Source organism: Bacillus rossius, chromosome 8 (assembly GCF_032445375.1).
Source record: "Bacillus rossius redtenbacheri isolate Brsri chromosome 8, Brsri_v3, whole genome shotgun sequence".
Lineage (NCBI taxonomy): Eukaryota > Metazoa > Arthropoda > Insecta > Phasmatodea > Bacillidae > Bacillus > Bacillus rossius.
In genome coordinates, this window is record NC_086336.1 from 20,497,645 (window position 1) to 20,515,851 (window position 18,207).

The 18,207-nt window shown below is 33.2% G+C and overlaps 2 protein-coding genes across 12 annotated transcripts in view; one reads left to right on the forward strand and one right to left on the reverse strand.

The window, feature by feature from the left end:
* Window positions 1–18,207, forward strand: part of LOC134535570 (DNA-binding protein RFX2-like) — a 290,887-nt gene that overhangs the window by 37,612 nt on the left and 235,068 nt on the right. The window lies entirely within an intron of this gene.
* Window positions 552–7,155, reverse strand: LOC134535572 (uncharacterized). Of its 6 annotated transcripts, XM_063374770.1 has the most exons (7): window positions 6,795–7,155; window positions 6,124–6,266; window positions 4,504–4,758; window positions 4,360–4,425; window positions 4,154–4,284; window positions 2,513–2,944; window positions 552–1,360 (listed from the first exon to the last, which is right to left on the reverse strand). In XM_063374770.1, exons 1-6 carry the CDS (start codon window positions 7,016–7,018, stop codon window positions 2,729–2,731), a joined length of 1,035 nt encoding a protein of 344 aa, XP_063230840.1. In that variant the 5' UTR covers window positions 7,019–7,155; the 3' UTR covers window positions 552–1,360; window positions 2,513–2,728. The 6 variants fall into 6 exon arrangements, with proteins under 6 accessions (XP_063230840.1, XP_063230838.1, XP_063230837.1 ...); XM_063374768.1 differs by having other exon boundaries at window positions 4,154–4,425; XM_063374767.1 differs by having other exon boundaries at window positions 4,360–4,758.

Consider the following 18,207-nt stretch of genomic DNA (forward strand, 5'->3'; position numbering starts at 1 on the left):
GTCAATATATGTTACATATAGCTGAGGAAGGGTAAGCAGTCTACATTTAATTAATTAGATATAGGTATGTTGGTTTCAATTTTACTTTGAACGTTAGGTTTTCATGTGAGTTAAAGTGCAGCATTATGTACTATAGTCCATCCACGGTAACCTCCTACTTTTCTGAAGCCCTGCTTTTCACCGGATCTACTTTAATCTCACTATGTATCCTTCCGCCGTATGTAAACAAAAACATTGCCATGTGACAAATGTCAAATGGTTTGTTTACAATCACCAGCTGTCAAAACAATGTGTGTGTGTGTGTGTGTGTATGTATGTGTATATATATATATATATATATATATATATATATATATATATATATATATATATATATAAGTAATTTGAATATGATCTAAGTATACATGTATATGTTCATAACATTTATGATACCCAATGGTAAAAATATTAAAAAATAAGTTTGTTAGCTAAAGAAATAACGTATAATTTAAAGTAAATTTTTAGGAGAACATATAAATTTACAACATTTATGTAAGCAATAAATATCATCCTTTAGTACAGTTCAACACAGTTTTCTGCATCTGAAAAAAAAAAGTATTGTAAATTATACATATGGCTGTCCATCTAAGCAATCTGGAAAAGACTGAAGGTTTAATAAAATTAACAAATTCAGATGAAAACATTTAAAAATGAATTTTCTTCTTTTATTTTATAAACCCCTACCATTTTGCCGGTTAAGGCCACAAATAAAAATATGGTTATATACATTTTCCTGAGTATACTTATTAGACAAAATCATAATTTTATGAACAGTAAAATTGTGGTAAAGAATTGACAGTAATTTCTATACCACTTATATGCATTATTTATTTGTGGCCCTGGATGGGGACTGGCTTTTTGTTTTCCAAGTAAGTTCACTGAAAAATGAAGACACACAACAAAATAAAATGTTTCACATACACCTATACGAATCCAGAAATGAAATTTATTATAAATTTATCATAATATGTGTAATATAAAGTTAATACATAAAGTTCCAGTAGTCAACATACTTAATGGGAATGCATAAAAGAAAAAAAAAATGTTTCAAACCCCAATACTTACAGTTGCCCAGGTGTTTATTACATACAGACCTCAATAAGAACACCCGGGTAAATCATCAAGAGGAACTGCCAGTACTTCACTGTCTCCATCTACTTGCTGTGTCGTAACCTCAAATTCTTCGCTGTCACTGTCTTCACTTGAACTATCCTTGCTGAGGTGGATGATGAGTGGAGGAATGGTGCCGCTGTCTATGTGGACTTCTCTCTCCCAGTCTGCTTGAATTAGCTTCTCCACATGATCCACACACCTCGCCCATCTAAAAAAATTAATGTATACAGTAAAACCTCTATATAAATGACCTGTTTATAGCAAAAACCACTCTATAACAAAATATGTTTGTTTCTGTCAAAACGGCATAGTAAACAATGCATGGCATGCTCTTTATTACATACAATTTTGAACTCACTCCACAAGAAACTATTTTTAAACACAACAAAACTCATTTAATGTGTTTTCCTCAACTATCAAAGCTATTATTTAATACTTGAAGTAACATGTTTTGTTTTATGTTATCTGAAAAAAAAAAATTTATAGTGGTTTATTCAAGATATAATAAAGCTGTAAATATTTTCTATGTTATCAATAAAGGCTTAGAATGCATATGATAAAATATTTATTTCATAAGTTTTGTGTTTGTTTTTGGTTAAAATTTGTCCCAGACAAAAACAGTGAGATATAGCGAAAATTTAATTTTTTGAATAGTTTTGATGATTTACTGTATATGTATTTCACTATAATAACATAACTTTTGAAAATACTAATGTGCAAGAACTACATGTGTAAATACCTATTCAAGTTCGCTAGATGAAAATATTTAAAATTCTCTACGTTGAAATTTTATCTGAATATTGAAATCTGCCTACAGCACTGAACCCACCATAACTTTAAAGTCATTGACACAAGATTAAGCATAACAGAAAGTAATATCACAATTACTAATAAATACAAAACTATTTATGGAAATGAAACAATTGCAAATGGACTGCAATTACAAAAAAAAAAAAAAACCTTGCAAATAAGTCACCACTGTTAGATCTAGAAACTACTCAGATATGTATGAATCACATGGGAATAAAATTACAAACACAAACACGAACACAAACACATACATGCAACACATTTTCAAAACGACAACTACACAAATTCAAACCACTTATTTTTACCAATTGTTTTAAAACTGTATTACTGGTATATGAATATACACAAAATGATAATCACACTATACACACACTAGCACACAAAGTTATCAAAAGGAATGGTAGGACCAGGCTGCTAGGCAACAATACTTACGTATTATGTAAAAATGTATGGTAAGGGTTTTGCTGAAGCTTGAGGAATGTTCTACAGGAAAATAAAACAATTTCTACTTCAAAAGGAATACCCCATTGGTCATGCAACATGAAAATACCTCTCTGGTGTGGAAGCATCAAGAGCCTCTTTCCAGATGGCTGCAACTGCATCATTGTCAAATCTCTTGGCCCGCCCCACGTTACTATTGTAATGGTGTTTACATTGAGCCCAAACAAGTTCGATTGCATTATAGTGGCAGTGATAGGGTGGGAGTCGTAGAATTTCGTGGCCATAGTTACGAGCCAACTCGTCTACCTCATATCTGAAAAGTGTGTTAGAACAAGGCGTATACGTAATTTTTTGCAACTATCTCACTTTTAAAGAAATGCTGTAAAAAAAACGAAATAATATACCGTATTGGGGGCTTGTTTTGTTTAGCTATTCTCAGCAGCTCCACTTTCAACAAATTATTTTCATGTTTTATCTCATTCTTCTCCAGCCACGCGATCAGTGCATCCTTGGTCCAGTTCGTTGTAGGTGTTTTCTCAACCTACGTTATGCCAACATTTAACTCAAGTAGCTAATAAGAATTCATGACAGTAGAACCCTGTTACAAATTTACTGCTTATAAAGTTTTCCTGCCTATAATGTATTATTTTTCAAGTCCAATATTTTCCCTATAAGGACAATGTATTTAATTCCTGGATATAATGTTTCACAAATTATGCGTTTCGTGCTTGTAATGTTCACTTCATAAAATTTTAGAAGACGAAAAAAATTAAAAGCCTTTGTCTATACTGTCTATGTATATGTGTATGTTAGCAGTTAACTGCCTGTTGACACCCTTGGAAAACAAATAAATTCATAAATTTTTAGCCATTCTGTGTGTTTTCAAATGAATTCACTTAAATCACATGTTCAAGTGGCAAAAGAACTGGACTTAAGCATTTCCACTGTAAACACTGTCGTGAATTATGACAATTATACAGAAATGAGACAATTTTACAGCAATGAGACAATGTGTAAGTAAAGACAAAGCAGATAGAAGCTGGAAGCACCATGATGTTAAAGAAAAATTGTTTTTGGCTTGCTACAAGCAAATTGGAGCATCAAATATATCTTTATGCAGCTTGTTGAGTCCATTGGCAATAAATCCACACTAAAAAGTACTAAATTGAATTTCCTGCTTATGTTTTTTTTTCTTGTAGCCCCTTAAAAACAAATTATAACAGGGTTCTACTGTACTTATGCAAAGCAAACATGTGTTTTGGCATATTGTCGTAATGAATTTCTAAATTTAACAAAGCATGTTAGTTTAGTGACTAGAAATTTTTTTGAAAATATTATTTTAATTTATTAAGTAGGGCAACAGAGCATTCATAAAGTGGGTCCTTTTACCAAACAAGTAATTATGTCATTTTCAAATGCTATTTGCAATAAAAAAATTTTATTTGGTATTTCAAACCCTCTACTAAATTAGTTTGCACTACGATGTAATTCAATTACATTATATATATATATATATATATATATATATATATATATATATATATATATATATATATCTGTGTGTGTGTGTGTAATCAATTTCAGCTCAAACATTATAGTTTATAAAAATGTATACTATTAAGATAACAATTATTGCTGGCAAAATGTATTAGTCTCGAATATTCGTACTTATACACAATAATAAACACATGTAAATTTTTCACATTACAATTTGAGCAATAAAAAGACACTGCTTTACCATTGCACATACCTGGGTGCTGTGATATGAAGCATTGTCCATTATGATGACACTGGGTTCCTCAAGATGCACCAACATGTCTTCAAACCACATCAAGAAAGTTTCCCCATTCATCTCGCCATGGTAGTCTGCAGTCTTCTGACCTGAAACAAAAAGTAATCCTGCTCCTGGCACAAAGCCAGTGCGCCCTCCAGCATTAACAACAATAAACCTTTTACCATCTCCAACAGTACGTCTCTTCGCAGATTGTAGACTCTTGTCCTGCCATGACTTTGATACAGTTCCTGAAAAATATATGAAATGGAAATGAAATACTTTGTATTGGACCACAGAACAAATTTTCAAATAAATTAATGCCTTGCCTCTCTGGAAAATCCATGTTTCATCAACAAATATGAAATTGGCACCTCTTTCTTTTTCTTCTTTATACTTTCTCAAGAAATCTATTCGCTGCAATACTATGTTTTCATTCTCTATCAAAGCTTTTCGTCCATCAACAGTTGTCCATGAAAATCCCATCTTCTTTAACAATTTATGAAGACTTGATCTTCCACCATAATAATCTATTTGTCTTTCCCTGATTTCTTTAAAAATGGTGTCGACTGTAACATTCAAACCTGTAAATTTATTGCATACATTAACAATACATGAAATAACAGAGGTACACAAAACTAAGCGAAACCACAACCCCGTAGAAGATAATTTAAGTGCACAATTTAAATTTATTAAATAGTTTTAATAAACTTACATTTCAAAAATACTTTTAAATTAATTTAAATTTTGTAGTTTGCTTAGAGGAATTCTACATTGCAGTATTTTTGTCTGCAATGATATGACGATTATATTGCGCGTTTGTATTGAAGTTATGTAAAATATTAGTATTTCAGCATTCAATTTAGCAATCAATAAGTTACAAGCTCTACACTGTGTTATAGGTAAATGTTTTGTATCGTGTATCCCATGTGATCCCTAGATCTTTATGCATGAACCTGTACATCCTATTGATCGTGTGGTGCATGTTTTTTTTCATTTATTCAGATCAAAGATCCTGAACATAATCAAATATTGTGGTATAGCAAGAATAATTATCATAAGTTTAATAAAACATATATATTTTCATTATTATTCAACTTTAAATCATAACTCATTACTATATCACAGGTTTTTAGTTTTGGTTTTGTACAGGATTTTTAATTGTAATAAATTAGAAAAGCAAGCATCATCAATCACAGGATCAATATTTGCAGGATCATGCGATCAGGATCAATGTATCGAATCGGATACGCGATACTAAACTTTTACTGTTTTATAACCTTCTGTTACTTCATACACTAACACACAGTTTGTCTGGCTAAGTTGTGTTTTCATATGATACTTCATTACAATTAAGTAGGCCTATTGTTTATAAAATAACAATACCCCTATATTTTCTAAAGGGTTAGGCGGGGCATGACACTATTTTGCAATAGAATATATATTGTACTGGACCCTGCCACACAGTACAATTTAGCCAATTAAGTATCCCAATTTTTTTTTAATAACCATGCTTGCTTAGACCACAACTCACTAATTTGTAACCAATTACTGCTAAAGCGCACAACTGGATATTATTGATACTGGAAATAGTCATTATTTAACCTTCTGATACATCATAAAAGTTGAGGTTATTTAATATGTATACTGTGTATAACGATATAAACATTACTTGTAGTTTTAGAATGTAACAATTTTCTTTCTATCTTTAACCTAACCTTAAAAGGACGTGTACATATTCCATATGTTGCACAATATTCTATATATCAATACCATATCAATAAAGAAACCTAACAAACCACCCAAAAATGTTAAGTATTTTTAAAGGACAGATTATATCGGGAAAAAAACTGAACCGGTCAATCTGCATATGGATATATGAAATGAATACAATTAAGTAGGGCCTACCCCAGTGATATTGAAACTACTCTTCAGTATCAAATTTTTACCTTCAGCGTACATCCTGTAAATTGCATTCCTGATTGCATTTACTGTGAAATCGTCGACTGTGTCAAGTGACTTTCCTTCCTGTGGCCTTTTTTTCCTCTTTTTTCCTGGTGTTGAAACTTCTTCAATGTCTTTCTTGTAGTACCTAACAAAAAAAAAAACATTTGTCATAACACTTTTCCGGGGACCCGTTCACAATACGCAGTTAGGCAGTGTTCCAAATATGGCATTTTGTCACAAATATTTGCTTTGTGGTCACTAAATGGAAACATGACAGACTTTGTCCACGAAATTAATGAAGTGTTTTTTTATTTATTTTGTGATCTCCCAAACAGATGAAAAACTAATTAAATGCAAATTATAAAATCACTCCCTTATGTTATAGTTAAACCTATCATAAAGTTTATAAACATCGTTATAAACAAACGTGTATCATACCCATAAAAATACTTGAAAGTGCCTATATTGTTATTGTTAGGACCTGAGTAGGCCTAATATGATTTTAGGTTAACTTTTCAACAGAGACGCCACATGGCGGTGTTGTCTCACACCAAAAATTATAAATTGGAAATAAAACACAAAAAACCTCGTGAGTTAAAACACAGGCCGACAATACTTAGGACACAGTCAATATTTTTTTTACGTGCATGAAAACGAAAAAAAGCCTACTTACTTGAGAACAGTTGACTTTGCGATGTTGAGAAGAAACGCGGTCGTCTGCGTAACGTCACATTTCTTCAAGTCGCCTTTCCTAATTAAAACATATAAGTTCTGAGCGACGTTAATGATGTCCATCTGACGCTGCGAAGAAGTAGCTTTCCCCATCCCGGAACCAATTACCATTACAGCAATCACAAGAACCACACAAAATATCAAAACGATAACAAATTCCATCATTACAATAGTAGATAATAAATAATATAACAAAGTTAAAATACACAATATTAACACAAAATCCTGAAACACAAACTGTACGTTATTTCACGGTCAGTAATATATTAAAACACACTGCAATATGGCGTAACTGCAGACAAACGGCTGAAAGAGAAAACAAACAAGTTGTAATGTTGCAGAACCCTGCCCTCCTAATTAAATAATTTTTCTTTTAAATTATTTTCATGAATGTAAATATTTCTTAAAAAAGTCTTTCTAATGATATTTTACCGTTTGTTATACATTTTAGGGTTGATATTTTTCACTTGCTATGTTTTTAAGAAGGTATTTTGTGTTTTAACAGACATTTTCTATCATTAGTAATTTTTATGTAATTATTCACAAAGAAGTCGCTGTTCTAGATTTTTACGTGGTTAGGCCTACTTTTTCATGTTTTTCTCAATAAGTTTAATTTTGTAAAGTAATTCGTATTATAATTATTGTTCTTAAATTTTATTAACGTGTTGTAATATAATTATAAATCACGGGACTGTGTCTGGGCTTGTGTGATGGTTAGAAAGAGAGGCATGAGAGGCCTGTAAGTGTAAGTAAGAAAGGAACAGTGCTTCCCCGCCAACCGAGATAAAGACGGTAATTTCCCCCCTGTATGGGAACTGAGTGATAACTGCTCTCTCACGGTGTGGGAGAGAGAGCGAGAATGGGAGTCCCCGATTTCGAGGTGAAATTGAAAAGAGACTGATCAGGGGAAGCCCAGAGTTCGGTGTGTAAAAGATTTTTTCATGTGTTGTAACTTGTTCTGTAATTGGCTGATATCTGTAGAGTGAATGAAGCGTGCGTGTGATTGGTCGGTGAGGTCATGTGACGTCTACTCCCTGCGTGGAGGAGACGAGTTCATGAGATCACCAGTCGTCTGTCGATCGCTGCCACAGTAGGTCGCGTTCGATGGCTTCTCACTGATAATGTAGTTTACGAAGAGATAATTTCACGTTGGTGGTCGGAGCCAGGCCGAATAGTAAGTCAACCTAATTCGTTTTTTTTTTTTTTTTTTTCGGACAATGAATTAGAAATTGCGGCCACCTTCGTCGGCATTTGGCTCGGGGCGGAATTCGTTTTTGCTGGGTGCGGCCCTTTTCGAGGTCGCCCCATTTTTTTGTACTTGCAGTAAAACATTACTGAAGGACTTCATCTACGCTATAAATTTTCGGTAATTTCTCGTCATGCGAGCTACCAGCAGTTTTTCGACGGGCAGATATATGTGTGAAAAGAGTGAATGAACAATTGTAAGTGTTTGGAATCGTCTGTGAAACATTCTATTAAAATAAAATAAAAACATCAAAATTTGCAATCGGCGTTGAACTGTTTATTTTGTATATAACGAACCGTTATATTTGGCACCCAACGTGGGGCTTGAATTTGGACATGACCCTGAGAGCAAGACGGACATTTTCGGCGGTAAACAAAGATGATCTCCCAGAATTTTCGGCGCAGCTGAGCGGTGAATGCAGTTTTTCTCCGCGGCGAGAGACAACGGGCTGTTGCAGCGAGTGAAGAGTTCCAGAGAAACGACGGAAAGCAGTACATCGCGGGACAGAGCGACCCAAAGCGTCGTGGGACTTCAGGCCTGTCTCATCGCGGGACATCGAGATCGTCGCATCGCGGGACTTCGAGATCGTCACTTCGCGGGACAACGTGGGATGAGTCGCCGGAAACAGCAAGTGAAAGGAGCAATATAATGTAAAGAATTGTGTAATTAGGGTTCCAGTATTGTAGTGTTTTGTATGTGTGTTAGGTTTGATATCCAGAATTGTTGGTTATTGGTAGAAACATGAGTACCAGTAGCAGTGAAACTACCGATTTCATAGGATTTTTAGAAAATCCTGAAAATTCAAATCATTCAGATCCGAACCTTGATATTGAACTAATAGAGCAAGGTTTTTCATGTCAGCAGGAAAAACCTGTAAACATGGAACATCCTGCAGAACTAGGTCAGGATATGGAATCCCACACAATAAGCAGCCCAGTTGAGGTTATGGGGGGGTCAGATCAAATGCTACAGATCTTGTTGTCAATGAGACAGGAAATGAAACAGGGACAACAGGAAATGACACAAAAAATTGAACGGGGACAACAGGAGTTGAAACAGGAATTAAAACAGGATCTTACTAGTAAAATTGAACAGGGACAGAATGAAACCAACAACAAAATAGATCAGGCAATTCACAAAATTGAGGTAAATTCACAAGAGATTGCTAAGTTAAGGAGCGAAATAGGCACACAGTTGCGACAGGAATTTGGCAGGGTGGAGAACAAATTTGATGTCTTTAAAATTAATGAACAGGTAGCCATGTGTACAAACAAAGTAGATGGGTGTGCAAATAATATGGCAGAGATGCAAGTGGAAGGGGAACAAACTAATTTAGAAACTTGTGAAATGAAAGTAATAGTGGCAAAAGAAAATATTGAATTTGTTGGGCAGGATGTAAATGAAAAAATAAACATTGAAAACACATTTGAATTGTTTCATGATGAAGTAAACAGGGAATGTTTGTACAATGTGGTTGAAAAAATTAGTAAAGGTAAAGGTAATACACATGTCACCAGGATTTTGTGTAAACAAATGAAAAAAGTAGAAATTGAAATGAAAATGTTCTCAGATAAACTTAAAGATGAGTTTACTGAGGAAGTGATCAGTGAAGTGAGTTTTGCAAATTGCGGAGAAATCATAAAGGGGAGATTTTGTCAAAATGTAAGCAGTAATGTACGAAGATGTCGGTTGTGTGTACCGAATAGGTTAAAAACTAAAACTTTCGCACTGATCCATGTGGAACTTGGATTGAAAAGAACTGTGCAACATGGTCAGAGGTCTTTTGTGTGGAAGCATGTGTACAGAACTATTGCCGAGATAGTAAACTGTTTTTTGTTCTGTTCAAAGGCAGAAGAAAGTCATGGTAAATGTAAAGGAGTGATGCAAAATCTGGAAACAGTGTGTTTGGACTTGTATGGCCCACTGCCTAGATGGAGGGGTGGAGTCAAATCTAGTTTTGTGGTGTTTGATGTTTTTTAAATTTTTTGCATTTTTTGCCAATTTTTTTAATGTTTTCAGATTTTTTTTTATTTTTTGAATTGTATACTTTTTGATAATTTTTTGTATTTTGTAGATTTTATATTTTTTGAATTGTTATAGTATAATATAGGAATGTATATGTAAGATTTATGACAGCAAGTTTTTGAGATGAATAAGGTTTTTAAAGAAAAGGAAGGTTATACACATAAATTTTTAAGATAAATAAGTATGTTAATGTGAATATTTTGTTTTGGAACAATAATAGTCATAATGGTATTAATTCTTTTGAGTACACAGTTACTAAAATGCTTTACATTGTGAGAATTTCATTGCACTTGGGTAATTAATGTTTTGTTTGTTTAATGTTGTGTCATGGGAAGGTGTTAACTGAAATTTATTGAGTTGTTTTTGGGAAAATGATATAATTTTGAAATGGTTAAATATTTTAAATGAAAATGCCACATATTGGTAATACTAAATATTTGTTTTGGATTGATGACAGGGTGACAACATCCTATATTAAAGGTATGAAGTGTAATGCTAAACGTTAATGAATAACAGTCGTCGAGTTTTGAAGCTGCAGAAACAGTTGTGTGTTCATGATGGCCAGAGTTTAGGTGAATTTTTGGTATTGCCCTAAATAAGCAGCAAAGGTTTTTTTTGTGTAATGTGTTTTGTGAGGCAGCTGGGGGGCCAGGATATTAATTTTAAATATGTTTCCGGCATGGAGTCCGATGTTTTTTCTTTTTGCAAGGGTGAGTCCCTTATCCTTGGTCGCTCCCACCCCTCATCAATGTTAATATATGTGCTGCTGTTGCTGAAAGGGGATGTATGATTTGAAACCTGAGGAAGGACATTAGTTCATGTAATTTGTTTTTGAAGAATAGAAGCATACGTCTGAATCTTAATGAAGTATTTGCCATGCCATGACTATAGAATTGTCAACTTGTTGTTTGTAGAAATTTAAGTGAGATATCTAAAGCTTAAAATTTGATGTGTAATGACAAGTGCAGTGTATATTTGTGTATAGCTTTGTATTATTTTTTTGTTTTAAATTTCATTAATAGGTTGGCCGAGCTGACTAGCAGCTAAAAGGGTTGTAATTGAGCGCCCCTTACCTTTCGGCTAGCTCAGGAGCTAGGAATAACGGAGAAGGCAGTTGGAAGAGTTTGTGTATTTGTTATGTGTAAAAGGTTAGCCGAGCTGACTAGCAGCTAAAAGGGATGTAAATGAGCGCCCCTTACCTTTCGGCTAGCTCAGGAGCTAGGAAAGAAAGATAGAGGAAGTTGGGGAAATTTGTGTATTTTTTGTGTAATTTGGTAATAGGTTGGCCGAGCTGACTAGCAGCTAAAAGGGTTATAGTTGGGCGCCCCTTACCTTTCGGCTAGCTCGGGAGCTAGGAAAGATGGAGAAGGCAGTTGGAAGAGTGTGTGTATTTTTTATGTGGATGATTCTACAATTATAGGATATTTCTGTATACCTAAAAATCAAAATGTCAAATACGTTTTAAAATTTCCAAAAAAATAATTTTAATACTTTAAGAGGTACATAATTATGGCATGGTATCAGCAAAGCTTAAATATTTTTATATGTTTTTGTTTTCATTTTTGTATACTTTCACAACCATGTAAATGACATGTGGGCATGTTAATGACATTCATGAGCATGTGAATGATCAGATATACAGCATATACAAAATTAAATGCAATTTGATTGATTAATATAAAATGTTTTAATTATACTCTGAAACAAACTCTTGCTAGGATTACTTTGAAATTAAGCATAAGTTTTTTACACTTTCACAAATTTTAAATTTAGTTTAACACTTAGGGTCTTCGCAGTACTTCACTACAGAGTTTATCAATTTTTGATTTTTCAGGCACTTTGAATTTGGTTGATGATGCTGGAATAGGTGGTTTGATCATGCACAAAATTCCTTCTCTTGGGTGTAGTTCACAAAAGTATTTTTTCAGAACATCTGGTGCTGCTGCCAAGTTCAATATTTTGTGGCACTTCATGATCTATCTGCAAACTTTCTTCCCTTGAATGGTGAGAGACAGTGTCTAAATCACTTTCTGGAGGTGAATCTTGAAACATTTCTTGTAAACCTTGTTTTTTCTTTCTGTATGCAGCTGTTTCTTTTCCAGTTTTTGCATTTGTTCCTCAGCTCTCTATGAGACATGTCCTTTACTAAGTTACCTACACCTTTTTCTTTGTTTTTTATGTACCCCTGCTTCTCTTTTAATTTATGTTGTTCATTTTTTGTGGATCTTCCCTCAACTTCTTTCTTCTCTCCCTTTCTTTCAATTTTCTTCTTTTTTTTCTGTGAGCTTTTTTTTAGGCATGTTTTCCAAGTCCTGAAAAAAAGTTTAGTTTAGTGTATTGCATCCAATATAAAGTACATGAGTGATAGGACAAGGAAGAATTGATTACAAATTTTTTTTTATGATTAACAATGAACAAAATTATTTTTATTTGCACAGGTAAATCAAATGGCATTTGTAATCAGTTGTCATAAGAGGAATGTTTACTCATTATTTGTAAATTAAAATACTGTTCACTTTTAATTTTATATACCTGTACACATAAAATCTTAAAATTGATATAAAACTGAAATAAGGCATTACATCCTTGACTCACCAACACATGCACACACACACAAAGCCATTTTTACACTTTATAGTACATAATAGTAGGCTACAATTGTGAAAATGTCATTCGCATAGCTTATAAGTCATTCACATGCCCAAATTTGAGGCATGTGGGTGACAGCAAACCAGCCATGTGAATGACAAAATGGTTGTTTAATGCTTCTACACAAGCCAGTTTATAAGGCAACTATGTAAAAATTTGGCCAAATGCCTTCAACTGGAAGGTTTACCGAGAAGTATTATCCAAATTCAGTTATATTTCATATTTAGCTATTAAAATAAACCATGTTAATGATAGTAAATAAAAGCTCTCACCTTCAAAATGGATTAAAGTTGGTAGTTAAACACACAGTTCTTGAAATACAGTCAGCAACAACTTGCGCTAGTTAAGAAGAGACATCCATGTTGGTTTTCAGGCAGTGTAACCAGACATAACAAATTTCCTTTCTTAGTAAAAAAAAATTTTCTTTTCAGACATGTTAATGACCAAAAATCCCTAGGACAATCACTATATTAATTTTAAAATAGTTTTTTGCCCTTTCATAGTTTGTTTGGTTAATATTTTCTTTATAGCATAATTTTAAATGAAAATAAATAATAATATTAACAGAAAACAGATAATTTCCAGTAGAAATCTGTGAGAATGTGAAAAGATACGTGAATGGGACAGGACACGTGAATGACATTTTAGGAATTTAAATTAATTTTTTTTAATAAAGAAATATATTTTGGAGAATTAAATTTTTGAAAAAGTCAGTATAAACTAAAACCTAACTGTGGGGGAAAACCAATATTATAACATTGTGTAATGGAGGCTCAAATTACTTTAAGACATGAATATTCCCATATTTGTAGAATCACCCATGTGTAATAGGTTAGCCGAGCTGACTAGCAGCTAAAAGGGTTGTAATTGGGCGCCCCTTACCTTTCGGCTAGCTCAGGAGTTAGGAATGATTGAGAAGGAAGTTGGAGGAAAAAGAACTGTATTTTTTATGTGTGATGATAATGATGTTTTTGTGTTTTTTATATTATGATTAATGAGAATAGAAGATGTAAGTGAATAATGTCAAATGAAAATGCAGTATGGTGATACAGAATTAAGTTAATGTGTATTTGGTGTAAATATTATGAGGTTGTGTAACTTTTTAATAAGAAATTTTGAATATGATAAGTGAAGAGGTAGTGTGTTGTAAAAAAGTTTTTGAAGTTTCAAATAACTAATTTAATGTTTTTTAGAGTTGTCTTTGTGGTGGAAAGTTTACTATGTGAGTTTCAGTGTCTTAGGAAGTTGATGCATCTGTTCAGAAGTTAGTATTTCTTGGGTTATCAATATTGAGCAGACTAGGTCTAATTTTGAAATAAGTGTTGTCCAGTGGTTGAAGTTATGATAGAGGTATTGGTGAGATTCTTAAAATGTTAGAAGTTGTTTTTTTTGATGGAATTTAGGAAAATTTGGTGTCAACAGTTTTGAAGTGATAGTGTTGTCAATGTTTTGTTGGTGCAGATATGAGGAGTGGAGATATTGGTGGATTTGTGAGTTAAAGTGGTTATTTCATGGGATTTGAGGAGTTTGTCAGAAGCAGCAGAGAATCAGAGTAACAGCGGTTTTTTAAGGGATTTGAAAGGAGATAATTTGTTTGGAGGTTATTTGTCGTCGTCATTGAGGTTAGAAGTTTTTATCGTCGTTGAGAAGTTTTTATCGTCGTCAAGGTGGTCATGGAGACGTAATTCCTGGAGGTTTTGTATTCGTCGAGGTAGTCATGGAGACGTAATTCCTGGAGTTTAAGATTTTCATCGTCATTGAGGTAGTTATGGAGTTTATTGCAGCTGGTGTTGAGGTTTCCACAGTTGTAAAAGTAAGTTGTTCAGAGTTTTTTGTTGTTATTGAAGATTCTTCGTTGACCAGGGGGTGTCTGCTTGAAGCTTATAGAAAGACCAGTTTCAAAGTGATCTGTATTTTGCACTGATGAGAGAGAGATAACCATTTGTGGAGAGTTGTTGACATTTTTGTAGTAAGAGAGATGTTTTAAAAATTTGGCTTTTTAACAAAGAATTGATGTTATTGCAATTTTTAAGTAACAGTTTTTTGAATTTCTATATAAACAAGGGTAGTAACTACTGGATGCATTTATTTCTCAGGATGGTTTGTATTTATTTTCTACAGATTAGTTTTTCACTTTTGTAACTTTTCAATTAAATATAGTGTTAATTTAATTGAAAAGTTGGGGGGGTAATGTAATGTTGCAGAACCCTGCCCTCCTAATTAAATAATTTTTCTTTTAAATTATTTTCATGAATGTAAATATTTCTTAAAAAAGTCTTTCTAATGATATTTTACCGTTTGTTATATATTTTAGGGTTGATATTTTTCACTTGCTATGTTTTTAAGAAGGTATTTTGTGTTTTAACAGACATTTTCTATCATTAGTAATTTTTATGTAATTATTCACAAAGAAGTCGCTGTTCTAGATTTTTACGTGGTTAGGCCTACTTTTTCATGTTTTTCTCAATAAGTTTAATTTTGTAAAGTAATTCGTATTATAATTATTGTTCTTAAATTTTATTAACGTGTTGTAATATAATTATAAATCACGGGACTGTGTCTGGGCTTGTGTGATGGTTAGAAAGAGAGGCATGAGAGGCCTGTAAGTGTAAGTAAGAAAGGAACAGTGCTTCCCCGCCAACCGAGATAAAGACGGTAATTTCCCCCCTGTATGGGAACTGAGTGATAACTGCTCTCTCACGGTGTGGGAGAGAGAACGAGAATGGGAGTCCCCGATTTCGAGGTGAAATTGAAAAGAGACTGATCAGGGGAAGCCCAGAGTTCGGTGTGTAAAAGATTTTTTCATGTGTTGTAACTTGTTCTGTAATTGGCTGATATCTGTAGAGTGAATGAAGCGTGCGTGTGATTGGTCGGTGAGGTCATTTGACGTCTACTCCCTGCGTGGAGGAGACGAGTTCATGAGATCACCAGTCGTCTGTCGATCGCTGCCACAGTAGGTCGCGTTCGATGGCTTCTCACTGATAATGTAGTTTACGAAGAGATAATTTCACGTTGGTGGTCGGAGCCAGGCCGAATAGTAAGTCAACCTAATTCGTTTTATTTTTTTTTTTTTCGGACAATGAATTAGAAATTGCGGCCACCTTCGTCGGCATTTGGCTCGGGGCGGAATTCGTTTTCGCTGGGTGCGGCCCTTTTCGAGGACGCCCCATTTTTTTGTACTTGCAGTAAAACATTACTGAAGGACTTCATCTACGCTATAAATTTTCGGTAATTTCTCGTCATGCGAGCTACCAGCAGTTTTTCGACGGGCAGATATATGTGTGAAAAGAGTGAATGAACAATTGTAAGTGTTTGGAATCGTCTGTGAAACATTCTATTAAAATAAAATAAAAACATCAAAATTTGCAATCGGCGTTGAACTGTTTATTTTGTATATAACGAACCGTTATAAAGTGACTATTAACATTATTAATGCGCGACCACGGTTTCGGCACGTAGTATTTTTTTACCGTTAACATAACGTTTTTATTTCACCAGAGATTTAAAAAAATGTTCAAACTTAACAAATACCCAAACAAATTCTTAAATACACGCGGAAAGTCAAAAAATATATATTTTGGCTATGGAACTATTTCGTTCTAATCATTGCCAACACACCACTTCTCTCACTGTTTCATTTACACACATGCAAGATCATTAATATTAATAATATTGTACATAGATAGTTACTTTTTTTGTAAAATTTTATTTAACATTATTATACGGTAATTTAGTGTTAATGCATGTTTAATATGCATATGATGGAAAGTATTTTTGCAAACGAACCAAACATGCTGCATCCTGGTGTGTTTTTTCAAAGGTTCGTTTAAAAAAGTAGGAGGTTACCGTGGATGGACTATAACCTTTGAAACCTAGTTTTCAAATTTGTATTTCCTGCTCACCCACACTTCTGCATCTTTCTCACCACTAGTTGACAGTTTGGCTGTGGTAACTATAGAGTATTACTTCCAATAACAAGATTTTTTTTTACAGTTTGGTTGCAGAACTTGCAATATTTAGTTCATGTGAACAAACCGAATGTCTTATATACTAAATAAGGAACATTGAAATTGCTGTCCATGAAATGTGTCTTCTTTGGGTAAGTTTCAGTGCAAAAATACCATGATTGTACTTCCTTTTAGCTGTGAAGTTCATAGTAACTGAAACACTGATATTCAGCTGATTCATAGAAATTAAAATTTCAACATGTGTTTGAACGTTAAATAAAAAGGTTAGTGCATTGTAGGAGAACATTGTGTATAAAACCATTTTGGGATGGAAGTTAATTTTAAGCAGGACTTCCGCAAGTATTTATTTTTTTTGTAACATGCCTACAAACAACTGAGAGCCTTAAATACCAAAAACTACAAATAGGGATAAGAATACTAGATAATAATAAACTCTAGGAAAAACAATTTTAACAGTACACTTTTGTAAGATCGTGTGATTACATTTAAGCGAAAAATTATGGATATGGAAAATTTTTTTTACACTTAACAATCCATCAAATAAACAAACAAAGCTGTAAAATTGATAAAAAAAAATGTTGTTAGTTTGTTTATATCATTAATATTATTATTTGTAGAGGTATTGTACTGTTTACTGATGACTGTAGAAGAGTGGAACCTCAAAATCTAAGATTATCAAGTACAGTCAGGTTATGTTATAATCATTGCATTTGTGAACAAATTTCAAACCAAACAAATATCCAACTAAATTCAAATGTATTCTTAATTCTTCCGCATTGTAGTAAATTTGGAACCATGATATACTATCCATAAGTTATGTAATTAAATTGATTGGTTAACACATTATTTTGATCAAATAATAGATGTTTTAAAATTTGTTTCAGATCTACAAGCATTTAACATGTCTTCACACTCAAAAAATGTTTTCTCAATCTAATTCCTCTGTTTTTTTTGTTTTTTTTTGCGCTGGTTGTTGCTCCAAATTTAATCACCTCTGATATTTTTATACTGATGTTAGTAAGAAGACCTTAATGGAAGCCAGGAATTAAATAGTTAATATTTAATAGAAGTATATTAGGATATTATGAGTTTAATAGCCTAGGTGTCCACATTTGGGATAGTCAGGACAGTCGGCAAACTTGTCATTGGTCAGGAAAAGGCAGGGAATTTACTAATTGAACTAATGGAAAAATCATGGAAAATCCCCAGTAGTAGTAATTTGAGGAGAAACGTCACGTTCCGTTCTGCCATCACTCAGATTGTGTGAACATTTTTTTTTCATATTGTGTTTATGCATAGTTTTCACTATAATATGATGACATATGCAAGGTTCGGTTTGAACTAGTCTAGCAATGGGGATGGTGGAGGCTGGACTATCTTTATTTATTTTAGAAAATTGCTAAATAAGTAAATTATTTGAAAAATAAATGAAATTGTGAAATTGTTAATTTTTGTTATGGAAAGTC